The sequence below is a fragment of the Symphodus melops genome, assembly GCF_947650265.1.
Source record: "Symphodus melops genome assembly, chromosome: 17".
Taxonomy (NCBI): domain Eukaryota; kingdom Metazoa; phylum Chordata; class Actinopteri; order Labriformes; family Labridae; genus Symphodus; species Symphodus melops.
The window spans coordinates 7,988,304-8,010,606 of record NC_136707.1 but is presented as its reverse complement, the minus strand read 5'-3'; the positions used below and the strand labels follow the sequence as shown (position 1 = coordinate 8,010,606).

Here is a 22,303-nt window from a genome sequence, read left to right as displayed (position 1 = left end):
AATTGATTCTTTTGACTACAAAGCTTTGTCCTGCAGGAGCACCTAATTTGTTTTCCTTTTTTCTGTAGTGAAGAAACACCCACATTTTTGCTTCAAAAATGTCTCGTTTTTATGGGTAATCTTGATCATTGTATCAATCGTTACACCAAAGCGTTCGTTTTTTAAGAAATCAGCGGCATTGCCAGCTCATAGTGTCTAAGAAAGAGAATTTTAGAGGGATAGTAAGCCTCGGGAGAATAAGGGGCAGAGCTGCTGGAGTGACAACACACTGACTCTCTCAGGCAAAGATCAGAAAGGAGCAGGAAAAAAAATCAGAAAATCATCAAACCACCCAAAAACTAGAGAATGCCTCGGGGTAGCTGACAGCACAATGTTGTTGTAAAACCAAGTCTCATTGGCAAATGATTCTTGCATTGATGATGAGAATATGTGCAGCATAGAAACACATTGTGAGTGTGAAATGATGTGGGTGTATCATTTTTACATGTTAAGCGTTAATGTGTGTGTTTGAATGCATAATTGCCAACTTTTCAGTTAATTGTGTTGTGGGTAACGGAAAGATTGAGGCACTTTCGTTGTTTGTTTGCCAGCACATAATGGAATTTAAAATTTCATGAGTTTGAATGCAAGGACAATCAGTCCCGCTTGAACTGGAGATGGCACGAATTTCTTGAAATGATTTAGAGGAGATGTGTGTGGTGTTTTTGACTGTTCTGTGTCTGCATGTGTACAAAGAGGCCGGTATGTTTACAGAATTTGACAGCAGTTCGAATTGGCTTGAGGAAGTTAGGGTTCTCACAAACCATGTGAAAAACATGAACATGTTGGTTTGAAGAGACATTTCAAAGGTTTTTAACACCATATATATATAGCTTTACGTTTCCCTTCACCCGCTCCATCGTTCAGAAAGAAATACATGCTATCATACCTTGGATTTCTAGACTCCTCCCTCCTTTAGGCTTGGGTTGCGCCCTAACTTTAAACAACAAACGATATAGATATCCCTTTTTTTGTCCATATGTGTGTTTGATGACAAAGGGCATAGAAAGAAAAGAGTGTTTACATCCACTTACCTGTGGGAGATATTAGATTGTGTTCCCGTTCCTCTACTTCACTGCATTATTGCCTCCACCTTTGAATACGACACATCCCATTAGACACAGATTGAATAGGACAGAGAAAGGCCACTTCATCCTTGTGGGACCCGCGTCAGCATACAAAACCAATCTTTTATGTACCTTGCCCTCTAATCAAAAACATGGAGGGAATTACAAATATTTGTATTGATTTATCTTTATTACTTTTAATAGTGTTGCATACAATAAAAAACATCTGGATTGAGTCAAATATTTTCAGGTGAAAAGGGAAAGATTACAAGATGCCGTCACTGTGATATATTAGGTGAGAGCTGAGACTTCCAGGCAGAGCTGTCTTTACGTAAGTGCTGTATGCTGTGCTGGTTTAATCACCATTATTTCTGTCATGATTTTATGGTCAGTGTGCTGTTCATTATTTTCTATGAGGTCTCTGTTGTAAAAGGTCAGTCATGACGCTCCCTGAAAAACAAATGTATAGTAGCTCTGAGGAGAGAGAGCTGGAGAAACACACCAAATCTGCACAACTGCACATGTGCTGATTGGGGTTAAGGGTTAACATGCTAACGTGTTGTTCTAGCACTCCTACTGCAACATTAGCTCATTAATATCCTCTTTGTGACGTGCACTTATTAGAAAGAACTGCAGCTCAGTCTTTCCTCTTAACAATGGCTCCATGTAAAGCAATCCAACTTGTACGGACATCAGAGAACATTTCCTCTCAATGATGAATGCAGATCAAAGAAACGGTGGTGCTCCATGCTAACTCTTTAACATATGCTCAGTGGGCGACTTGCTGTGCCACTAAAAGTGAGAAAATAGGAACTTATGCCAGCTGGTGAGTAATTTAAGAAGAATTATGTATTTAAAAATGATTAATTATGAACTAAATAACCAGATTAAAAAAAAGGCATCTTTAAAAGCTCAATGCATTCTCCTTGAATCATTTCATGAAAAAGTCAGGCCTTATTAGCAGCAAGTCATAATGTTTTAGTTTAATTATGTCCTGCAATGTCCTGAATGTTATTTGTGCAACAAACAACAAAGGAGCAATATGTAAGAAAGCTACTGAACAAATTGTAACATTAAATACATATAACATCAGACATTTAAGGAACATGCTACTGTATGTTGAAGTGCTGGCTTCTCTGTCAACCACGCAGCAGCCAGTATATCCTCCCAAGTTCCAACACCATTCTACAATGGTTTGTATTTGTTTTGACAAAAGAAGATTTTAAAGATTAATTGTCGAACAAGTTTTATGTATTCATCTTAATTTTGTGAGGTAACGTTGGTTGAGCGCAGAATCTTAGGGTTTTTTTTGGCATAGCAGTGTGCATGGTGTACGTCTGGATGCATGGTTGTGTTTGTAAGGATTCATCCAACCCAGCTCTCCTAACAAGTACTGAAATAATAATGAGAACAGTGGTTGCTTCTGAGTGGGGACACGGGAGAGAGACGGTGAAGAGGGTGCAGATAGAAATAGAGAAGATTACGTTGAAATTGGACCAAAAGTCTGAGTGTCCATTTTCTACTGCTTAAAGTCTGAGCAGTACCAGACATGAAGCGTGAAACTTTGTGGGGGGTTTTATGTCCGTCTGAAATAAAAAAAATAGTCTGGAGTGTTTTTCCTTTTCTTTAGAAAGGAGAAAGATGTGTGCAGTGTGACACTAATGGACAGGGAGAGTCATGGGTGTCCCTATATGTCCTCTTGGTGTGAAATCGCAATGCTGCATTGAGATATTCATGAAACACTTCCTCATGTCACAAAGAAAAACCCATAGCTGGATGTCAAACTTTTAAGGTGCACTAGGGGCTGCTGGGAAGTATAGTTCAGGTGAGCATGAATGTTTTGAAGTTACATCAGGTCACTCTTCCAAGAGATCAGATGAAATGCTCTGAAGCAAAAATGATATCACCCTGTTGTCAACAGCTGTTGTCAACAGGATACACACAGCTCTGTACAGAAATGTTAAGTGTGGTTGTGCTATTATAGTAAACAGTTTACATTTCTGTCACTTTTACATTACATCATTTCCTGTGATTTCTAAAACATTTATATTTAAAAAACATACTTAATTCAACAATAATTTTCAGTTTATGTTTCAATATGGATTGGTACAATGAAACTCAATAAGTAAAAATATCCATACAAACATCATTCTGAGACTTTGTGTCAAGGAAACGTCCATTTAAAATTACAAGCATCATTTAAATAATCGTTGACAGAGCTAAATGTGGCTATTCAGTGTTTTAATTGCATGCTGCAATTTTCAAAATAGTCTGTACATAATATCTCATGCAGCATCAGTAATTTAGAAAGTGCAAAGACGGGTCCAAAAATAACGCTTTTTAGCGAGCATGCCAAACAGAACCAGAATCACTCCATACAGCTTTGACAGTGTTTGTTGAAAAAAACGAAGATCTCACCTCTCAGGCTGTTTTTTTTTGTTGTTTTTTTTTTCAAGTAGATCAAGAAAATACTTTGTTTAGGGATACGGCTACATATCAACACATTACACTCGCAGTCTTGGATCTATAAGGATTCAACAGCATGCTTTTCACAGGTCTAAAAACATTCACCGATAGTCATTTCAAACGTAGAAAAAGAAAGAAACAAAATGAGGTAACGGCTTGTAAACATTGTGTCACTTTGTTCAAGTTGGCAACATTGAATTCACTGAATAGATTCAACAGATCGTTCCACGTGTAAACATTGCCCGTGTTTTACGCACACACTTTACGCACACACAGGTGTCACTGGACTACCTTATTTTAATCGTTTATTCGGAAGCAGCTGTGAAGTTTCTGCATATCTCTCCTCACGAGGACCCAGAGACAGCATTCTTTAAAAGTACATGCAGATGTAGATTTTGATCTGCCATATGGAAACGTGCACCAGATCCACACAGTATATGCGCTTCATGCTCTAGCTGAGCCCGATCATGACCGTCTCCACGTCTTTGGAAGGTCTCCGCTCCTTCACCAAGAAGTTTATCATGCTCTCCGATTTGATCATCAAGTTGCACCCGAGGAAAAATATCCCGAACACTACTGTGAGCGATAGCACGCACAACACTGCGATTTGCACCACGCGCATGACGAAGAGTTTGCGCTCATCTTGTGCCAGCAAAAGGGAACCTCCGCCGTCGCCGGTCACCACGTTGTCGGAGCCGTTGTATGTTGCCAGTGTCCCAGCCAGGGTCTGACTCCCGTTAAACAGCGCGCCCTGGGTCACGTCGAAAAAAGAGAGGTTCATGTCTCCTTGCTGGTTATGAGTTAACAGAGACGAATTCCACTTGGCAGGCACCCAGGCTCACCACAAAATCTAGACTCCAAGCAACAGTTTGCGGCATGTGACTGTTCAAAAAGATGTAAGAGAAAAAAAGAAAAAGAAGCGCTTTTGCAGTCAGATTCTACAGGCAAACATTGAAGAATCAAACAGCATCAGTGCGTATTAACCCTAACAACATCACCGGACTGATGCTGCACTCAAACAGCGTCGCAACAGTTGCAGCCAAAAGAAAGTTTCTTCAACTCAAAGTCCACGTTTTCCTGACTGTAAGGGAGTCTTCTTCCACTCGGCTCAATGTGCAAAACGGGTTTCCCTGCGGTGAAATAAGAGACAGCCCTTTGCGCCTTAGCTCACCTGCGAGTGGTCCTTTTGTGCCAAGTCTCTGGTGCGTTTTAAAGTGATGATGAGTTCCCTGTGGACCACACCACCACTCCTTACCGGGGGAGCAAGTCAGATGGCTTCAGTAAGCTGTTGCTCTTCTGATGTACAAAATAGAGGAATAAATGAATACATGGAATCTCAGCAAGTCCAAAAAAGACAGACTATTGTCAATCCTCTTACAAAATATGAATTATGACAAATGAGTGACCATGCAAAATTCACACAATTTATTTTTCCCATCCAAAGTGAGTCTTGCATTGGACTAAAACAAACATTGACTCTGTATAGCCTGTCATGAAATCCTCAAAAGAAACTTTCAAACCTGAAGCAATCAGTAATGGAAATGAATGGAAAATGGGTATTAGCCTCTTTGAGAATTATTTATAGAGTTTTATGCCAGTTGCTGGGGGAGCTGTCACTGTAACTAAGGGGCCACAGGAATGAGACCAATATAGGCACAGCAAGTTATAACTAAGAAGTGAAGACATGAATTAATAAACTGAGCCACTGCAAATATTTTTCAGCAATATTGGCTCTCTCCGTGTTGGCATTTTCTTCTGCAGTGGCTTGAAATGAAACCTGGATGACCGATGGGTCTACCGAAGTAGGAGCCTTGGGAAAGTATGTTTGTGTGCAAATGCAGCATTTGATGAAGTCTGTGAAGATTGAAGTTTCAGATCAGTATTGATTCTTATTTCAGTAATTGACTTTTCCTTTATCTGTATGGAGCTAATGCTATTCTATCACAGCACTCCCTTTATTCTGCACTCATAATGTGACTTTTTCTTGTTTGGGGGCAGCACTATTGACAGGCTGCATCTGTAGAAGAAAAGTTCAATCGGTAGAATGCTGGAATGTGATTTTTTTGATAACCTTAACTTCTGTTATTGGTTACAGAGGCTACATAACCCAACATTTGCCTGTTTCTAATCTCCAACAACTACACAATTCTTGTCCAGATTAGGCAATGAGTTGAGAAAGATTCCTCTGAAAATACTTAATCTTGCTTCTCATCAGTTTCCAAAGAGTGATAATACTATTATACATGTGGTTACGTGCCGTAGTGTTGTTTGTGTGTGTGGTTTTGTGTTTTCTCTTCTCCCGCCCTCTCTCTCTCTCTCTCTCTCTCTCTCTCTCTCTCTCTCTCTCTCTCTCTCTCTCTCTCTCTCTCTCTCTCTCTTTCCCGTGTACTCCTCAGCCTGAGTGTGCCCAACCACACCTGTGGCAACTTAACAGGAGCCGAACTATAAAGAGCAGGAGAGGAGGCTTTTGCTAGCCAGTGGGTCATTCAGCTGCATGTATTTTTGACGGCGAGAAACTTCTGTGTGACCCTTCTGTGGAAGGATGGTGATTTCGATTGAGGCGTCATTGTTACAATTTGCTTGTGACTTAAAGATAGATTGGCTTCTCTTTTGTTTTGGGTTTTTACAGGAAGGTTGTTTTGTGTTGCATATTTTCACGAGTTTGTAAATCAATCCATTTAAATATGTACTTATATGTAGTTCCTTCTTCTTTTCCCTGGATTTTAATTTATTGTCTCCACCCTCATCCTCCAGCCATCTTATTATCTAAGTTAAATACTCAATCATAAGTAGGAAAGTCATTGACGCTAATTTCGATCCTTATATGCACCTCGTTCTAAAGTATTAGATCATTGTGTCAGAAGACTTCCTTCTTGTTGATGACTAAAACGAGCTCTCTAACGCTCATCAAAACTAAAACGCATAATGAAACTATTCAACAGACTTGGCTAACCTGGGACCAATTTGATATGTTTGTCCTCAAAATTCCCCAAATAATGTCAGTCCCCCTAAATGCAATTGTAACGTAAATGTATAATTTAAAAGATGCATGAGGGAAATATGATTTGACATTGTATCACAATACTCAAATCGGATGTGAAATTGATCATTTCCAGTGAGGGTTTAACTGTTAAAGAAATAGCTTTAAACATTTGAAACGTCCAACCAGGACTCTGAGCCTGTCAAATAAATCTGCTGTTTGTCTAAAAACAAAGGCCACGTAATTCAATTTGGGACGCTCCTGATGTCTTGGTAAGCAGCTTTCAGCCACAAACTGACAGGCAAGTGTACAAACAAAGATTAGTTCCATGCACAAATACTTTTCATAAGCCCGGAGGAGGTTTAATTACATAAAATGTATTAATGGCTGATAACAGAAGAACAAGGAGTATTTTCCATGTGTAATTAGATCAAATAATCCTTTTAGCCTTCAGATTGCGTCGCTGCAAATTAATTGGCTGCATGTATATTTACATAGAGCAATTTGAGTCTGTTGTTTTATTCATCGGGGTGTGATTATGAAAAGTGGCTTCTTCTTACACTTTATCTCTTTGTCAATAAATATAACTCCTCTGCTACAGTTAAAACCTTACGTTTCTTCTAAGAGGCTTACAGTTGGAGAACGTAAAATAATTTACAAGGAAAGAACATCTGCAGCCAGAAAAGGAAACGTTAACATCATATTGCTCTTATTCAATCTTGTGGAAATTTGTCATTCCCATTTAAATGTAGTGTTTGGCTTTAGAGCTTCATAAACAGGAGAACCTGTTGCTGATTTGTAAGTTCTCCCTCTTTGGAGCATCATACTGAGGATTTGCTGTTAATGCTCCATATAATGTTGATCTTTTGGTCAAAGGCAGAGGCAGGTGTTGAACTAGCGGTTAAAGTGTATATGTAAATTGAGAACTATTTACATGAGGATGCATATAGAAATGAATGTGAGTTTCTGACTTGTTCCTTAGCAACAGTAGACCTGTGAGCCCAGTGACAGATGGTTGCTGAAGTTATTTTGGTTTAGAGGGAAAGGAGAGGGAGGCAGCGACAAGGTGCCTGGACGGAGGGGGGGTTGGTGGGGGGGTGGGGGGGTTGGGTCCACTTAACATGAGGGAATTGGCAGCCTAGCAACACAAACTAAGTGAAGACATCCATAGCAACTAAGAGGTGGTGTTTGACCCCACCCACTTGCCTTTTCCTTCTAACCCCTGCATTGTTGTTGTGCGTAGTGCTAGCACGAGGCCGGACACAACTCAGGACTCACAATGGACACACCCACTTAGGCCTCTCTGTTTTGGGAGGGAACTCACTCTTCCTCGCAACTTTTTTTTTTCTTCTATTAGCAGCGTTAATATCTGATTAACACGCCCACTTGACAGCCGCTGTGTCCCTGTGTGTGATGGAAGATGTGTGTAGAATTAATTGCCTGCAAAACCAAGGTAGGTATGACAAAAGATTGTTTTGCTTGTTAAATATGGATGGACCAAATATCACATGATGCAGAGAAAGTCCCTGAGTATGCCACCTCAGGGACTCTTAATCATGCAGAGGTAAATACATTCATTAATTACACACTGAGACAGACTACGAGGACACAGTGCCACATCAACCCCACACTAAGAAAACATCAGTCATTGAAGTTATTTTAAGGGGATAATGACTTCATCGCTTTGATTTGCATAGGGATATCAGACTCTACTCTGTATGTGTGTGTGTGTGTGTGTGTGTGCGTGTGTGTTCCTGTAGTGCACCCTCTGCCGTCTGCCCATTTGAGTTGGTTTGTCCGACAGACAGAGAGCAGATTTCATGAAACTAATTGAAGAAAATCCTGCTCTCTCTCTCCAATGGTGACATCTCATACACTGCACCAGTCGCTACCCATTGACTGCATTTCCATTTAGATGCATTTCCACATCTCAATAACGGAGGCAACAACAGACGTGCTGTCTTTTTCGTTCTTTTATTTTGGCACATTCAGCCATGCTTGTATTTAACAGCATGCAACGTTAGACTTTTCACAGGGTTGAAGTTTGGTTGAAAAAGATCCGAAATCCTCTCATGCACTTTTTCCTTTTTCTCCATCCTCTATATGTCCTCAGCTGTAAGTTTATCTAATTTTACTTTCTCAGCCTATAAGCTGTTGTCCCCTGAGACAGAAATGTGAGCTGCAGATCCACAGGGGCTAGAGGAGGAGGAGGAAGAAAAGGAAGGCAAAGCATCACAACACAAGTACACATTGTCCATTGTCAGTATCATAGGACCGCAAAGCCTTCACCTGACAAAAAACACATATTAACCCACCCACTTGCGACCTTACAGTATTCTGTAAGTTGGTTGTGGTTAACCAAACACTGGTTTTGTCTGCCGTCTATGAGTTTTTTATCTTGGCTCTGTGTGAGGCGTTTTCAGACTTAGTGGACAGCTTAAAGGGCTCCAGATAGATCCGTAACACGGGTCAAGACCCTTCCATCCCCCTTTCCTCGTCTAGCCCCCCTTCTCCTTTTCTGTTCAGTCTTAATTGGCTGCCATCTGACCCGATCTCTGGCATTTTATTCAGGACAACTGGTGCTGTGCTCTTCCCCAAATACCATTCATCTGTGGGGGTGGTGGCCGCAGAAGACTTTGGCACCAATAGATCCAAATCAGTCAATACCGGAGAGGGTTTAATTGCTAACAATGTATTACCTGCATCATCCACCCACAATGAGACTTTAATGCCAGCAGAACTGTTGACTATTATAGCTTTTCTGCTTTTCTTCCCTCTATTTCTGTCATTTCTTTTAGCGGCACTTCTTCAACACTGGTGGCAGTAACTTAGCAACCAGTCAGAGAAAAAGAGCAGGGCACGGGGATAAAGATTCAATAAATGGACAAATGTAGAGATAAGAAGCATTGTCTACATCTATAAGCCTTAAAAACACACAAACACAGGCAAACAGAAATCACCATCACATGCCATTCCAAAGTTCATTTCAGTGGTGGACTCTTTGCGTTCATCCTATTTTCTTTTCTTTACCTTCTTTTATAAGCTGACAAATGTTCTGCACCCTCCATCATTCAGAGGAATGGGAAGATGTTTTCTGTGCCAGGCATTTATCAGATACATTTAGTGAGTGAGGGCCGACTGTTTTAGGCAGGGTTCATTAAACAGCAATGGCTTGCAATAAAGTAAAGCAAGCTCCACCAAAGCTTTACCAAAATGAACTGTATGGTAGGCTCATATTATTTTTGACCACCAGGGGTCCGCGTTTCACAATTTTTATTGGCTTCTTCATGAGGGGGTTCATTAATTTTGACCAACCAAACACTGGTTTGCACCGAGGCGTAAGAGTTTTTGCTCTACAATACAAACACATTTTGTGCCGTTTTTGCTGTGACAGACTTATGAGTCTTAGAACCACAATCAATTTAAAAAAAAACTTTAAAATAAATAGAAGAGGCACCATGTCTAATGTGGTGGAGAACCAGGATGCATGATGCCATGTTGCACCTCTGTTGAAATGATTACAGATTCTGTTTTGTAACACTATGTTACTTTTGGGGAGGCTGTGACTCAGTGGTAGAGTTGGTCATCTCGGTTCAATCCCCAGCTTCTGCAGTTTTCTGGAAAATGTGTCCTTAGGCAACACACTTACCCAGAGTTGCCGCAACACACAACGCAATGTGTGAGAGCAGAGATGTGTCTTGCACACATCTCGTAACATTTTTTAGCGAAGTACAATTGTATTAGTGGGTCTGCTACATATGTACCAAAATGGAAACGGCCTCATTTTCGTTTCGTGACTTTAGAGTCCATTCCTAAATGAATATGTCATACGGTTAATGTCCAATGTGATTACAAGCACTTTTCTCAACATGGAACATATAAAAGAAGTGTTTGAAAGACGGAAAAAACGTGACTTTCCGAATGCTGTCGGAGAAAAAAAAAAATAGTGCTGTATTTTATATTTCGTATTCATCATTTTTTCAGCAGCATTGTAAGCCAGTGCCAAATGAATGCCAAGCTCTACAGGCTATAGAGGGATATACACTGTTGACTTACAATAATATTAGTGTTTCATGTCACCCACAAACTGTCAAGATGTTCAGCTCCTTCTCGTATCACAAACAAAACAAAAATGTTTCCATTTGTTTCCAGATAAAACCATTAACTCTCACAATGCTCAGTGTTTAATTCGGATCATACTAGCTATAAAAACACACAGGGCCTTGTGGTTAGTTATTGTTCAAGCACAGACGGGCTACATTACATCAACTGGTCTGAGACTCTGATGTATGAGGCAGAGTTGAATGACCCAACATGTGTTTAGTCAAGTCAAGAATGAGGAAAGGCGTGATAGAAACGAAGTGAACAAGCCCAAAGGAAACACGGATGGTACAACTCGTGTCAACTCAGCTCTGTTACTCTCCAGCCATGGAAACTTTATTTCTGCTTGTTCTGTGTTTATCAGCGGCAACAAATGTTTACGGTAAGATGTTTCGTCCTTGTTCTTCCTTTACAAGTTTCACCTGCTTAGTCGACCTGGGTTGTGTTTTCACTCGACTTGTAAGGCAGCCTATTTTTGAAAGTATTGTTAAATTCACAGTAGTCTAGCTGATGTGCTATGTGTAATGTATCAAATACATTTTCCCTCAAACTGAGCACTGAATAACTCGAATGACTTGAATGTAAGTCATTTTTGGTTTTCATTGCGCTGCACCGCTGGAGCTTTGGCCACCTTTCCTTATAAGGGAGTAAAAAAGTCAGGATGTATTTCTCATAATGACCAGATACCCAGGGTCTTCTTAGCAAAATAAACAACGTGTCAACAAATACTCGTCTGCTTTGTGATTTTATTGTTCTTCTTTTATTAAAAAGTCAATAAACCATAAACAAACATATCCGTAGAGACTGACAGGCTTTAAACTGAAGTCTACAAAAACAGACACATTCTTATATCAAGAAAAGCTACAGTCAGTAAAATATGACAAACTGTTTGATACTTTAACATTATTTTTTTTTAAATCCAATTGTCTTATAAGAAAATATTATGTCTATTTGTGTCATTTTAAATAGAGGTCCGCTGAATTTCAGTCATTTCCCCTTATAAAAGTATTGTCCAATTGCTATGTTTAAGCTATGTGTAACATTTTTAATAGAGGTAGTTTTTTTGCCTCTGTTTTATCTGTAGTGGGCCACACCCAAAGCTCATACTACATAAAGAGTAGAAAGGGGTGTGGAGTAAGTTCATCTTGATATGAAATGAAATGTAGGGTGCAATTTGTATGTATGGTAATTGGTAGAAAACAAATCTTGTGTTACATTTTTGTTTCATAGGTTCCAACATCTGCACGTCACGAGGAGTCACCACTTGTCAACAGTGCTTGGCCGTTGATCCTAGTTGTGCATGGTGCTCTCAGGAGGTAAAAACATCAGATGCATGCACTCAAGATGTCTAAGCACTCCTCCTATTACTCAATGCAGCAAGTCTCAACAGAAATCCTTTTCCCAACAGCATTCTTCCTTGATATCCTGAAAAGATAATCTTAAACATAGATGCCTACTGTTGTGTCTGAATAAATTAGATTAAACACAATAGTAAAGTAGGTGTTGATATAACAGCTCTTGCACTTGAGAAATGCATGATCCTCTTATTTGTGCATAAACCAGCAACATCCAGTAAACAAAAACCTAAAACGATTTATCTTTAACTGTTTTTTCTTGTTGATTTTCTCTGTAATTAAATAACTCATAACTAGCTGAAGTGCTGAACCTATCAGATTTGGTTGTTTTAGGAGTTTGTGGAAGGGGGATCCAGCATGTCCCGCTGTAACGTCAAGCAGGAGCTACTGGATGGAGGATGCAATGAGGATGCTGTGGAGTTTCCGTCCAGCACACTGACTATTCAAATGGACAAACCACTCAGCGACAAGGCCTCAGGGACTGCTGATGTCACTCAACTCAAGCCTCAAAAAGTCCACATGAAACTAAGACCAGGTATTCTAACACCCAACACCTCATCATCCATGAAAATGTTTGATCAAATGATAACAATTCTTCAAGACCAGAGGATGTTGTTCATATATCTTGATACATCACTTCATCTTAATCCTCTTTCCAAGGTGATGCCAAACGGTTCACCGTGTCAGTAAAACAGGTGGAAGGTTACCCAGTAGATCTCTACTATCTGATGGACCTTTCATTTTCAATGATGGATGACTTGGCTAGCCTTCACCAGTTGGGCAACAAGCTTGCCGCAGAAATGGGCCGCACTACAAGCAACCTACGCATGGGGTTTGGAGCATTTGTGGACAAGACCGCCTCTCCTTTCATGTACACATATCCTCCAGTGGCAGTCACAAACCCTTGCCATGGGTAGGTGATTTTTGGTATTTAGTTTTGAAGAAGGTTGAGCGTTTTTGTCGTTCTAAATGTGTGTCCAGTTGTGTTTAAATAGTTGAAACTGAAATTTTTCCTTCACTAATCTCCAATTCACAGAATCGGGACTACATGCCAAGCTCAGTTTGGGTTCAAGCATGTGTTGTCACTGACAGAGAGGGTATCTAGTTTCACTGAGGAGGTGGGTAAACAGCAGGTGTCTAGAAACAGAGATGCTCCAGAGGGTGGATTTGATGCTATCATGCAGTCGGTGGTGTGCAAGGTACAGTGAAAGCATATTGTCAAAAATGGATGCAACTCATGGTCACTGATTTGCCTTACTGAGTCTCTGCATAGATCCATATTAGTTTTTCACGTTTGTCATACTGTATTTATTTCTAAATCCATCATCCTTAGGACAAGATTGGCTGGCATCCTGATGCCTCACATCTTCTGGTATACACCACTGATGCCATAACTCACCTTGCTCTGGATGGACGTATTGCTGGAATTGTTCAGCCCAATGACGGACTATGTCACCTTGACGAGGAGAATACTTACAACAAATCCACCGTGCTGGTAAAGGCAAACATGAAAGCTAATGACTTATTTTCTTGTAGTTTAAGAAACTGTTTGGAACTTTGTGACAGAACCTGCTCACTCTGAAAAAAAATGTGTTTCCTATGTGTTTAAGGACTATCCTTCCTTGGGACTCATCACGGACAAAATGTCTGAAAACAACATCAATTTGATTTTAGCTGTGACTGACAATGTGTTCCCACTTTATGAGGTAAATTAGCTGCTATGCTTGAGAAAAAATGTAGATTTGTTTCAATATTGTATTCAATAAAGGTCATCAACTGGTTTTTATGTTTGTCTCCCCAGAATTATAGTAAACTCATTCCTGGAACAACTGTGGGAAAGCTCTCCAGGAACTCAGATAATGTAATTCAGCTCATTGAGCAGGCTTATTTGGTGAGATCTCCTGAAATTAAAAAAATATATAGAAGCAGCACATTAACTGTTATTTATTCTTTCTCTAAAAATGTATGACACACTCTGATAAATGAACTTGTGTTTTTCAGAAAATCCGCTCAAAAGTGGAGCTGGTGCTCATTGACGTCCCAGAAGAGTTAGATCTCTCCTTCAACGCCACTTGCCTGAATGGGGAGCTTATTCTTGGACTCAAATCCTGCTCTGGCCTTGGTGTTGGTGACACAGTACGTACAAATTAATCAGTTTGGGTGCATATAGTATCCACATATATACAGATTTCAGACGTTTTCTCCTCTAAAGGTGTCATTTAGTGTGGAGGCCCAGTTGCGAAGCTGCCCGAAAGAAAAGAGCCACACTTTTACTATCAAACCTCGAGGCTTTAAGGAGTCCCTGGAGGTCACAGTGGATTTTGCGTGTGCCTGTGACTGTGAAGCAATGGCCGAACGCAACAGCTCGCTCTGTAGCAACGGAAACGGGACATACGAATGCGGCGTGTGTCAGTGTCACCCAGGTCATCTCGGCCCACGATGTGAATGTTCAACGGAAGACTACAATCCATCCAATGATGCCAACTGCAACCCAAATCCAGACAGTCCGAGCTGCAGTGGGAGGGGCGATTGTCTGTGCGGCCAGTGCTCCTGCCATGCAAATGAGTTTGGTCTGGTGTGGGGTAAATACTGTGAATGTGACGACTTCAACTGCCAGCGCTTCAAAGGGGCACTGTGTTCCAGTAAGTAGATATCTCATATCAAATCTCTGTGGGGGGGTTTTTTTTCAACAATAAGGTGAGATTTTTCTAAAAACACCAATATGGGATTTTGCTAAATTAAATAAGCTAATTGGATAGATAAAAAGATGATTCTGTTGCAAGGGATTGACATTAAAGGCTGTACAACACAGCCTTTAACACTATTTACATTATGTTAAACATAGAATTCAGTCTTTTTTTAGTGCAAGAAGTAAGCACTAATTAGACCGGTTAACCTTAATAAATTAGTTTGTGGCAGAAATGTCCCCTGTGTGTATAATACCAAAAGTTTTGGTATGATTTGCTATCTTTTAACAAAAAAAACTGCACATGTTTATATTCTATTTATTGGATATTTACATTCATTTGTTTAAAGCCGCTATTTTACATTTTGTCACTGTTAGCAGGAAAAGAGAAATTGCCCTTCCCTTCCTTTTCCTTGTGTTGAGACCTCGTCTGACTCTTCAGGAACATTCTTTGATTGTTTCCAGTCACACTCAGCCTGTCCATACAACCAAATCTATTTACATAGTTGTTTAGTTGCTGAGCATAAACAGCAGTGTTCACAAAAATACCTAGTGCTCTGTCAGGCCCATAAAAGTCTGAGTTTAACTGGTGGTTCTGACCAATCATAGTATTGCAGCATGGTGTGCTATCACTCCCTTTTACAAGTGTGTGCAGTTACTAAATCAAGGTGATTAAACTTTAATAGGCTTTGTCATTGGGTAATTTAATGTAACTGCAGTTTGGGCCGTGAGCGTAAGGAGGACAATTGAGCAACAGCAGCATTATGTACCTTTATCATTATCTATTTAAATATGCTATTCAGTTGCAGTATGGAGAGCATGAAACTCTGCATTTTACGACACTTGGATTCAAGATATATTAAAGCCTCTGTGGTGGTAATTTAGAGTTGAGGATTAATAGATAAATGTTCTGTATATTTACACATGATGGACTTTTGTTTTTGTTGAACATAAAGTTAAACGGCAACATAAAGGAGTCAGCTGTAATTTGACACAAAAGTCCAAAGTTGTATTTACATACGTATCACAGCCTAGTAGTCCTGTTCTGTAAATTCCAGATTATACATAAAAACTAAACAAAACCTACTCTCAGGGCCCCTTGTGTGTGTGAACCACAGAGAGGTTAGAGGGTCACGCCTGTGTTGGCAAGCTGAAGAAAATCCCATAATATGTCAACAAGGAAACGCAAGAGTCTTTCTCAAGGGATGGTCTTTATCTGAGAGACAGGTATTAAAGCAATCAGTTATGACAGCCAGGGTTTGGTCATCCCACAGGCCCACCCACAAGCCCATGCACAGAAAGCCATAAATGATGCAGACCGCTAAGCTGTTGTGTCTCGGTAGAGTTGTGGCGTTATTGTCTTTAAAGAACAAGCATCCCACGGCCCCAGCTCAATTGGTGCTACCGCGACCCAGGGCTCCGAAAGAGATCCATCTCTGTGATATTCCCTGTGGCTGACTATTTGTTCCTCTGCCGAGGGAGTGGGGGACTGCTTAAGAGCGTAGGAGCAAGAGTCAGCAAGCACAGCCCCAGGGCCCATAAATATGAGGGAAAAGAGAACAGGAAAGTTTGCATTCCTCTGCTGGCAATTTGCCAAATGTCTTTTCGTTCCAGTTTGTGTCTAACCTCAACTGCAGCAGATTCTTCCCTCTGCATCTTCTCTTCCAACAGGGTTACATTATGTTTACTGGATCTCTTTATATCCCAGTTTCTGTCCTTTTTATCTTAGCAAATATGCTAACCTTTTCTTAAGCCCAAGCATGTGATTAGTGAACATGTATTACTCTGCAGTCCCACGCAAAGAGAGTCGAATGACTTAAACCCAAGAACTCCCTTACTGTACTAAACCTACCCTAATGTGTGGTAATAAAAACACACCAATACTTACTCATCAACTTGTCAAGTTTTAGTACTTTAATATGTAAAAAAAAAAAAAAAAAAGCTTTACAGTACAGTGGTCTTATACTTGGCTAACATTGCTGATTATGTGAAGTTGTTCAGGATTAACCAATAATCCCTTTTCAAGTGACTACCTCCGAGCTCATCATATCTGAAAACACACCAAGAAGAGTAGCAGCCTTTGATAAGTGGACCAGAAGGAATTGTTACTTTAAGTTTACAACGTCAGATGATTAATTTTGAACTATAGAATTTCAGACCCTTAGACCCTCTGTGTCAGTTCATTATCAGTTGCTCCCCCTGTCTGATCCAGCTGGGCTCTGACTCATTCTCTTCACGCTTAGTCATCCAGTGCCAAATCCTGTTTGGTTTCCTGCTAAGATCGGTGTCATCTCTGGGGCTCTGCTTTTGTTTCTAAGGTAGCACAATGTGCTGATGAGGGTTGACGCTGTAATCTAGGGATAAAAACTTGCCTCCAGATTGTGTCAGCCAATGGCTGCGTTACTGTACAGTTCTTACAATGACCCAGCTTACAGTATATTGTTTTCTTCTCTTCAGGAAAACCTGTCAGAAAGTGTTTGTGTGTGTGTTTGTGAAAAAAGGAGGGGATGGATCATTAGTGCGGACTTTTAGAATACAGCACTTCCTGCCTTTGTCAGATTGGGTATGATTCAGAGATGCCATGTCAAGCTGAGCAAGAAAAGGTTTAAACACAATTAGTCATGTAAATACAAACAGTGATTCATAAGAAGCTTACTCCAAATTATTTAAGTAAGTCAAAAATCCCTTTTCATTATCCCTCTACAAGAACTGTAAATAAATTAAGCAACCTTCTGGTGACGAAAAATAGATAAATAAGTACATCAATTATAAATAAGTAACAAATGACACCTAATGCTAGTATTGACATGGTTGCAGAATCTATCTGTGTATCCACAGGCACACTGGCCCAATTATGCAACAAGTTTCAAAACACCAACCAAATGAACTCAGACAATTACACATACACACATTTTGCTATTGTGTAATTTGAATTTTGCATTGTCATTTCCCTTGCCTCTCCCATGTGATTGAGAAATATATTTGAAACAAAATGATTTTTGATGTAAAGTGTTGATTTAACATACTTGATTTGACTTCTTAAATCGTATTTCTTTTGAAGGACTCAAAGGATAGCGTTAACCGGCTCATAATGTTTCTTTTCAGATCATGGCAAGTGTATTTGCGGGTTCTGCCAGTGTGACCCTGGCTGGAAAGAAGAAAACTGTAACTGCAGCACACGCACTGACACCTGCATGTCCAGCAATGGCTTGCTATGCAGCAGTCGGGGCAACTGTGAGTGTGGGGTCTGTCAGTGCACTCAGCCTGGTGCCTACGGAGAGACCTGTGAGAAATGCCCCACCTGTCCCGATTCCTGCACTATAAAACAGTATGTTCCTGACCTTGTTTTTCAACTGACAGAAGAGAGGATACATGGAAAAAAATGACAGAAAAATGAATTTGAAGTGATATAAGCACAATTACACGATTAGCAAATGATGATTCCATTTCAAATTTCTCCATGCATCAACATACACATTCAAGACACAACCAACATAAAAGCTTTGTAGTAACACTAAACTAACTGGAGACAAAATCAGAGGTCATTAGATTGTTTGGTTTGATGATAGCTATATTGGTAAAACTTTAGTGACCTATTGATCTTTAGCCAAATCTGTATTATTCCTGGCCCTGTTGCTCGAAGAAAAAAAAACATCTTATCCGACTTCCAAGAAAGAGGAGGATGGCAACTCAGTTGGCTGGTCGCATTCTACGTTATGATATTCCCTCATTCCATGATGATAACAAAATACTCCCACACCAGTTGAGAATAAACGCAGCAATGTTGAGCTTCAGAAAAAGGTCAACATTTGCTTAAAGCAACAGAGAGTCGTCAAATATCAACACTTAGCAGATAAAGCTTGATCTTGAAGTACTTTCTGACATTAAACCCTGCACTGATACCAAATACTATACGCACTGCGAAATCTAAAAGGTACAATATGGGACTCTGCTTGCAGGGCATGTGTTGAGTGTCAGCACTTCAAAAGAGGACAGTACATCGAAGAAAACAGCTGCAGCAGAATCTGCAAAGATGAAATTACTGTCGTAGAAGCATTGGGTAAGAACTCCATCTTTAGTCTCCTCACTACATAATATCACAATAATTTTCTTACAGTTGTTATCCTGCAGCCTATAATGTAAGCATAAGGATCTGGAATGTGTTCAGGGCCTTTATGCTTACATGATCTGTGAATATTTGATTGCAAGTAAACATGCTTAAATAAAAATGTGTTTTATATTGAAATCAGTTTGCATTATTCATTTCTTCTTTGACTGATCACATTTCTTCTTCAGGTGATAAAAAGGATGCAGTCAATTGCTCCTACAAAGATGAAAATGACTGTGTGGAGCACTTCCAGTATTACGAAGATAAGACAAGTGGCAAATCCATCCTGTATGTGATAAAAGAGCCAGGTACTGTAAGAGGTTATGTGCATGTATGAGACTGAATGCATCTAGTTACAAGTTATTTTCTAAAGAACACATCAGCTAGTAGAACACAGCGACACTGAACCACAGAACCCCCAGATATGTAGTAATGACTGGTGGTGTAATGGAGTTAATGACTCAGGACTTCAGTGTAGGCTTATCTTCATGAGTGTGCCTCACTACTTAACACACTTTGTCTTTACTCTCAGAGTGTCCTGAGGGTGCCGACATCTTGGTGGTTCTCTTGGGGGTGGCTGGAGCCATCCTATTACTTGGCCTTGTTGGCCTGTTGATATGGAAGCTTGCTGTCACCATTCAAGACCGTAAAGAGTATGCCAAGTTTGAGGAGGAAAGATCCAAGGCCAAATGGGATACGGTAAGAATTAATTACTGTTGAAATACCTTCTGCATGCACCAAGCACTCCTCCTTGAGAAATCAACGTAGTGGTGCAAACTCAGCATCAGATGGGCTGCCCTCTACAGGAGAAAGTCTAAAGTGTACTTCAAAAAGTTGCATGTCATGATGGAAATGAATTAAACAACAGCTCTTGTGTTTTTACTATACAGGCGAACAATCCTTTGTATAAAGAGGCAACATCCACCTTCACCAATGTAGCATACAGAGGCAACTAACCTCTGAAAGCAATGAAAATAACTCAGGGGTCAACAACGAAGATGGAATGTAGCAGCAGAGAGATGGATGGGAGGAAGATCCTTCACACTGACATGTATCTGGCTGCTGTAGCTAAGTAGATATCGCTGTCCACAACATGATGTAATAATTGTACATACTGTAAAAAATAACTTTGACTGTTGATGTAAAGTTTACTGTTTTACTACAGCATAGGGCATGTCATAGTTTTTATATCAGATTGACGAGGAGAACTGCTGATGAAAGGCCTTTGAGCTCTTTGTGGGAGAATCTAAAACCACTGCGATATTTGTTGTTCAAAACTTTTATGGATCATTACCTCCGAATCTATTTGAGTTTGCTCACATTTTTAGATGAAATTGAGATCACCATGACTTAGCAGAAATAAGTCTGTCTTTCAGAGTATAGTTTTTTTTCCTTTTTACTTAAGTGAAAATGGCAATTTCAAACCACAGCAAAGTGTGTCAGAGTGGAAACTCAGTTCAATTCAATTCAATTTAAAAAACTTTATTTGTCCTTGTGGAGCAATTCAAAGGCACACAGAGCAGTTAATGAATGGCAGTGCAGCTATACTAAAAATGTAACCAAAGATAAAGTGTCAACAAAAGAATAAAGTGTCAAGGTTTAAGTACAAAGTTACAATACAAAATTACAGAGTTAAAAAAAAACAATAGAGTTTGTATTGTTATTTGTAAATGTTTTGGGGTTTTTCTTTTTTTCTATAACAAACTGTTTTTGTCACGATTTTAAAAACAAATCTGCCTTGTGTGGGTCTACTGTTAGCTTTAAAAAGGAGTGAAACTCGTGTACGACAGCCTCTAGGCTGATTTGGTTTACAGTGATGATTATGGTTGTATGTTGTTTTTGAATTGCACATTTCTTTTTGCATCATCACCTGTTTTTAAGGTTTACTCAGCTTTCCTGTTGTTTACCGTATTTGATTTTCAAAGTTGGTTGCTTTAGTTTTATTGTGAGTCTTTGATATTATTAGTTTTCTACTGATGCACATTGTGTTACACTGAAACCACTTCTGTATATGAACAAACTTTATTGCACAAAGACGAATATGTCTGCTAATGATATGACCAAAACAAAGCGTATTGCTCTTTTCAAACCACTAAGAGATGAATAGATGACATGTCATGTGTCTTTTGCCATACAACTCTGAACCTCTTTAACTTTATTGCTGGAAAATGATTCCATTTATCTATTAAAAATAACAAAAACAAGGATGCCTTAGGTTTCATTCCTATTTTATAAATAATTTATTACACCTCACCACTGTGCCTTTTGTGTAACCAGACATGACATTTGGGATCATTAAACATTTTTCAGAAAATAAGCCAAAGTGATTTAGATTTAAAAAGCAATACCAACACTTCTTAAAAAGGAAAAAGAAAAGAAAAGTCTGTTCACTTTTTTCTTTCACTCTGTGGCATTTATAGGCATTGCTCTTTTGAATTTACATCATGTTTTTTTTTTTTATCACTGTGATTTCAGTGAGAAGCAACATGTTTAATTCTATCTTGCAGCTTCATTAGGACAAACAGAGCAACAACACAAACTTTTTAGGTATCACAAACAGAGCAATACAACTCAAAACAGTTTCCTGTCCTTTTTCCTGCCTTTTCCTGTCTGCTATAACTGATTAAATGTGTCATCAGCCATATCATACCACAGTTTATTTCCTGGCATACATCATGTGGTCGAGATTAAACATGTACACCGCATCTGTCCCTGCGAAAAAATAAAAAGTTGAAGTTATCACCTAGTTTTGCACTTCCCCTTCTTTGACCACATCCTGCTATACCAGTGTGTGGTATCAAGTTGTGTTATGACACCATAAAATGTACATTCAGCACTGCTGTCTCTGGTAAATGCTCTAACAACTGTTAATAGCCACCTTTAAGTAACAAATAGTGACACATATCCTACTGGTATTGCTACATGTTTGACTATTGCGATTCATTTTTCTCTTGTGCAGAATATCCACTTATTTCTGGTATTTTTCCTCCACTGTGGACAAATATGACATGCTATGATGCTGACCTTAAAAATTCACTCTCAGCACTTAGACAGCTGTCTACCCAAGTATGAATCAGTTAATCTCTAACTGAACTGCTGTTCCACTAAATGGACCAGAGGGGGATCTGTGCATTTCATTAAGGGAATTGTTGGTCAGATCAGTTTTTATTCAATATTTGACTTCTTCATCTTTAAAACTGTTGACTGTTGAAATATGTTCATTGGTTGTCCTTTAGTCCAGACAGTCTTGTTATACATGGGGGCCAGACTAACATCATAGCCTACCCTTGGGATATGTCTCCCTCTAGTGTATAAACACTAAATGCTGCAGCACACATAGATGGAGCATTTAAACGGGTTTGTTTATTTGTTTTTTGCAGCTAATCTTCTTGTTAACTCTGCTATAGTGCAGTTTCCAAATATGGATTATTGACCCTGTGAGAACGGGGATGTCTTGGGTAGGCTACATCGCCGCATGTCATTCCAAATAGTAGACTGCAG

The 22,303-nt window shown here is 39.6% G+C and overlaps 2 protein-coding genes across 3 annotated transcripts in view; one reads left to right on the top strand and one right to left on the bottom strand.

Moving 5' to 3' along the window:
- The window catches only part of itgb3a (integrin beta 3a), a 32,871-nt gene extending 11,260 nt beyond the window's left edge, over window positions 1-21,611 (top strand). The window contains exons 1-15 of one of the 2 annotated variants that reach the window (XM_079366195.1): window positions 10,826-11,035; window positions 11,884-11,969; window positions 12,342-12,543; window positions 12,669-12,921; window positions 13,045-13,207; window positions 13,342-13,503; window positions 13,619-13,714; window positions 13,810-13,899; window positions 14,010-14,144; window positions 14,221-14,650; window positions 17,800-18,022; window positions 18,654-18,754; window positions 18,991-19,110; window positions 19,335-19,501; window positions 19,693-21,611. In XM_079366195.1, the coding sequence (XP_079222321.1) occupies window positions 10,939-11,035; window positions 11,884-11,969; window positions 12,342-12,543; window positions 12,669-12,921; window positions 13,045-13,207; window positions 13,342-13,503; window positions 13,619-13,714; window positions 13,810-13,899; window positions 14,010-14,144; window positions 14,221-14,650; window positions 17,800-18,022; window positions 18,654-18,754; window positions 18,991-19,110; window positions 19,335-19,501; window positions 19,693-19,758 (2,391 nt within the window). In that variant the 5' untranslated portion in view covers window positions 10,826-10,938 and the 3' untranslated portion in view covers window positions 19,759-21,611. Of the gene's footprint in view, window positions 1-10,825; window positions 11,036-11,883; window positions 11,970-12,341; window positions 12,544-12,668; window positions 12,922-13,044; window positions 13,208-13,341; window positions 13,504-13,618; window positions 13,715-13,809; window positions 13,900-14,009; window positions 14,145-14,220; window positions 14,651-17,799; window positions 18,023-18,653; window positions 18,755-18,990; window positions 19,111-19,334; window positions 19,502-19,692 lie in introns of those variants that run through there. The other variant, XM_079366196.1, reaches the window with a different exon arrangement.
- Window positions 1,294-4,846, bottom strand: rprml (reprimo-like). Its single transcript, XM_079366934.1, has one exon. It carries the CDS (start codon window positions 4,351-4,353, stop codon window positions 4,024-4,026), a length of 330 nt encoding a protein of 109 aa, XP_079223060.1. The 5' UTR covers window positions 4,354-4,846; the 3' UTR covers window positions 1,294-4,023.
- Window positions 21,612-22,303: the final 692 nt, after the last annotated feature.

What these genes read in the sequence shown, in the direction of transcription:
- rprml (XM_079366934.1), bottom strand. Translation starts at nt 4,353, where the DNA reads ATGAACCTCTCTTTTTTCGACGTGACCCAGGGCGCGCTGTTTAACGGG.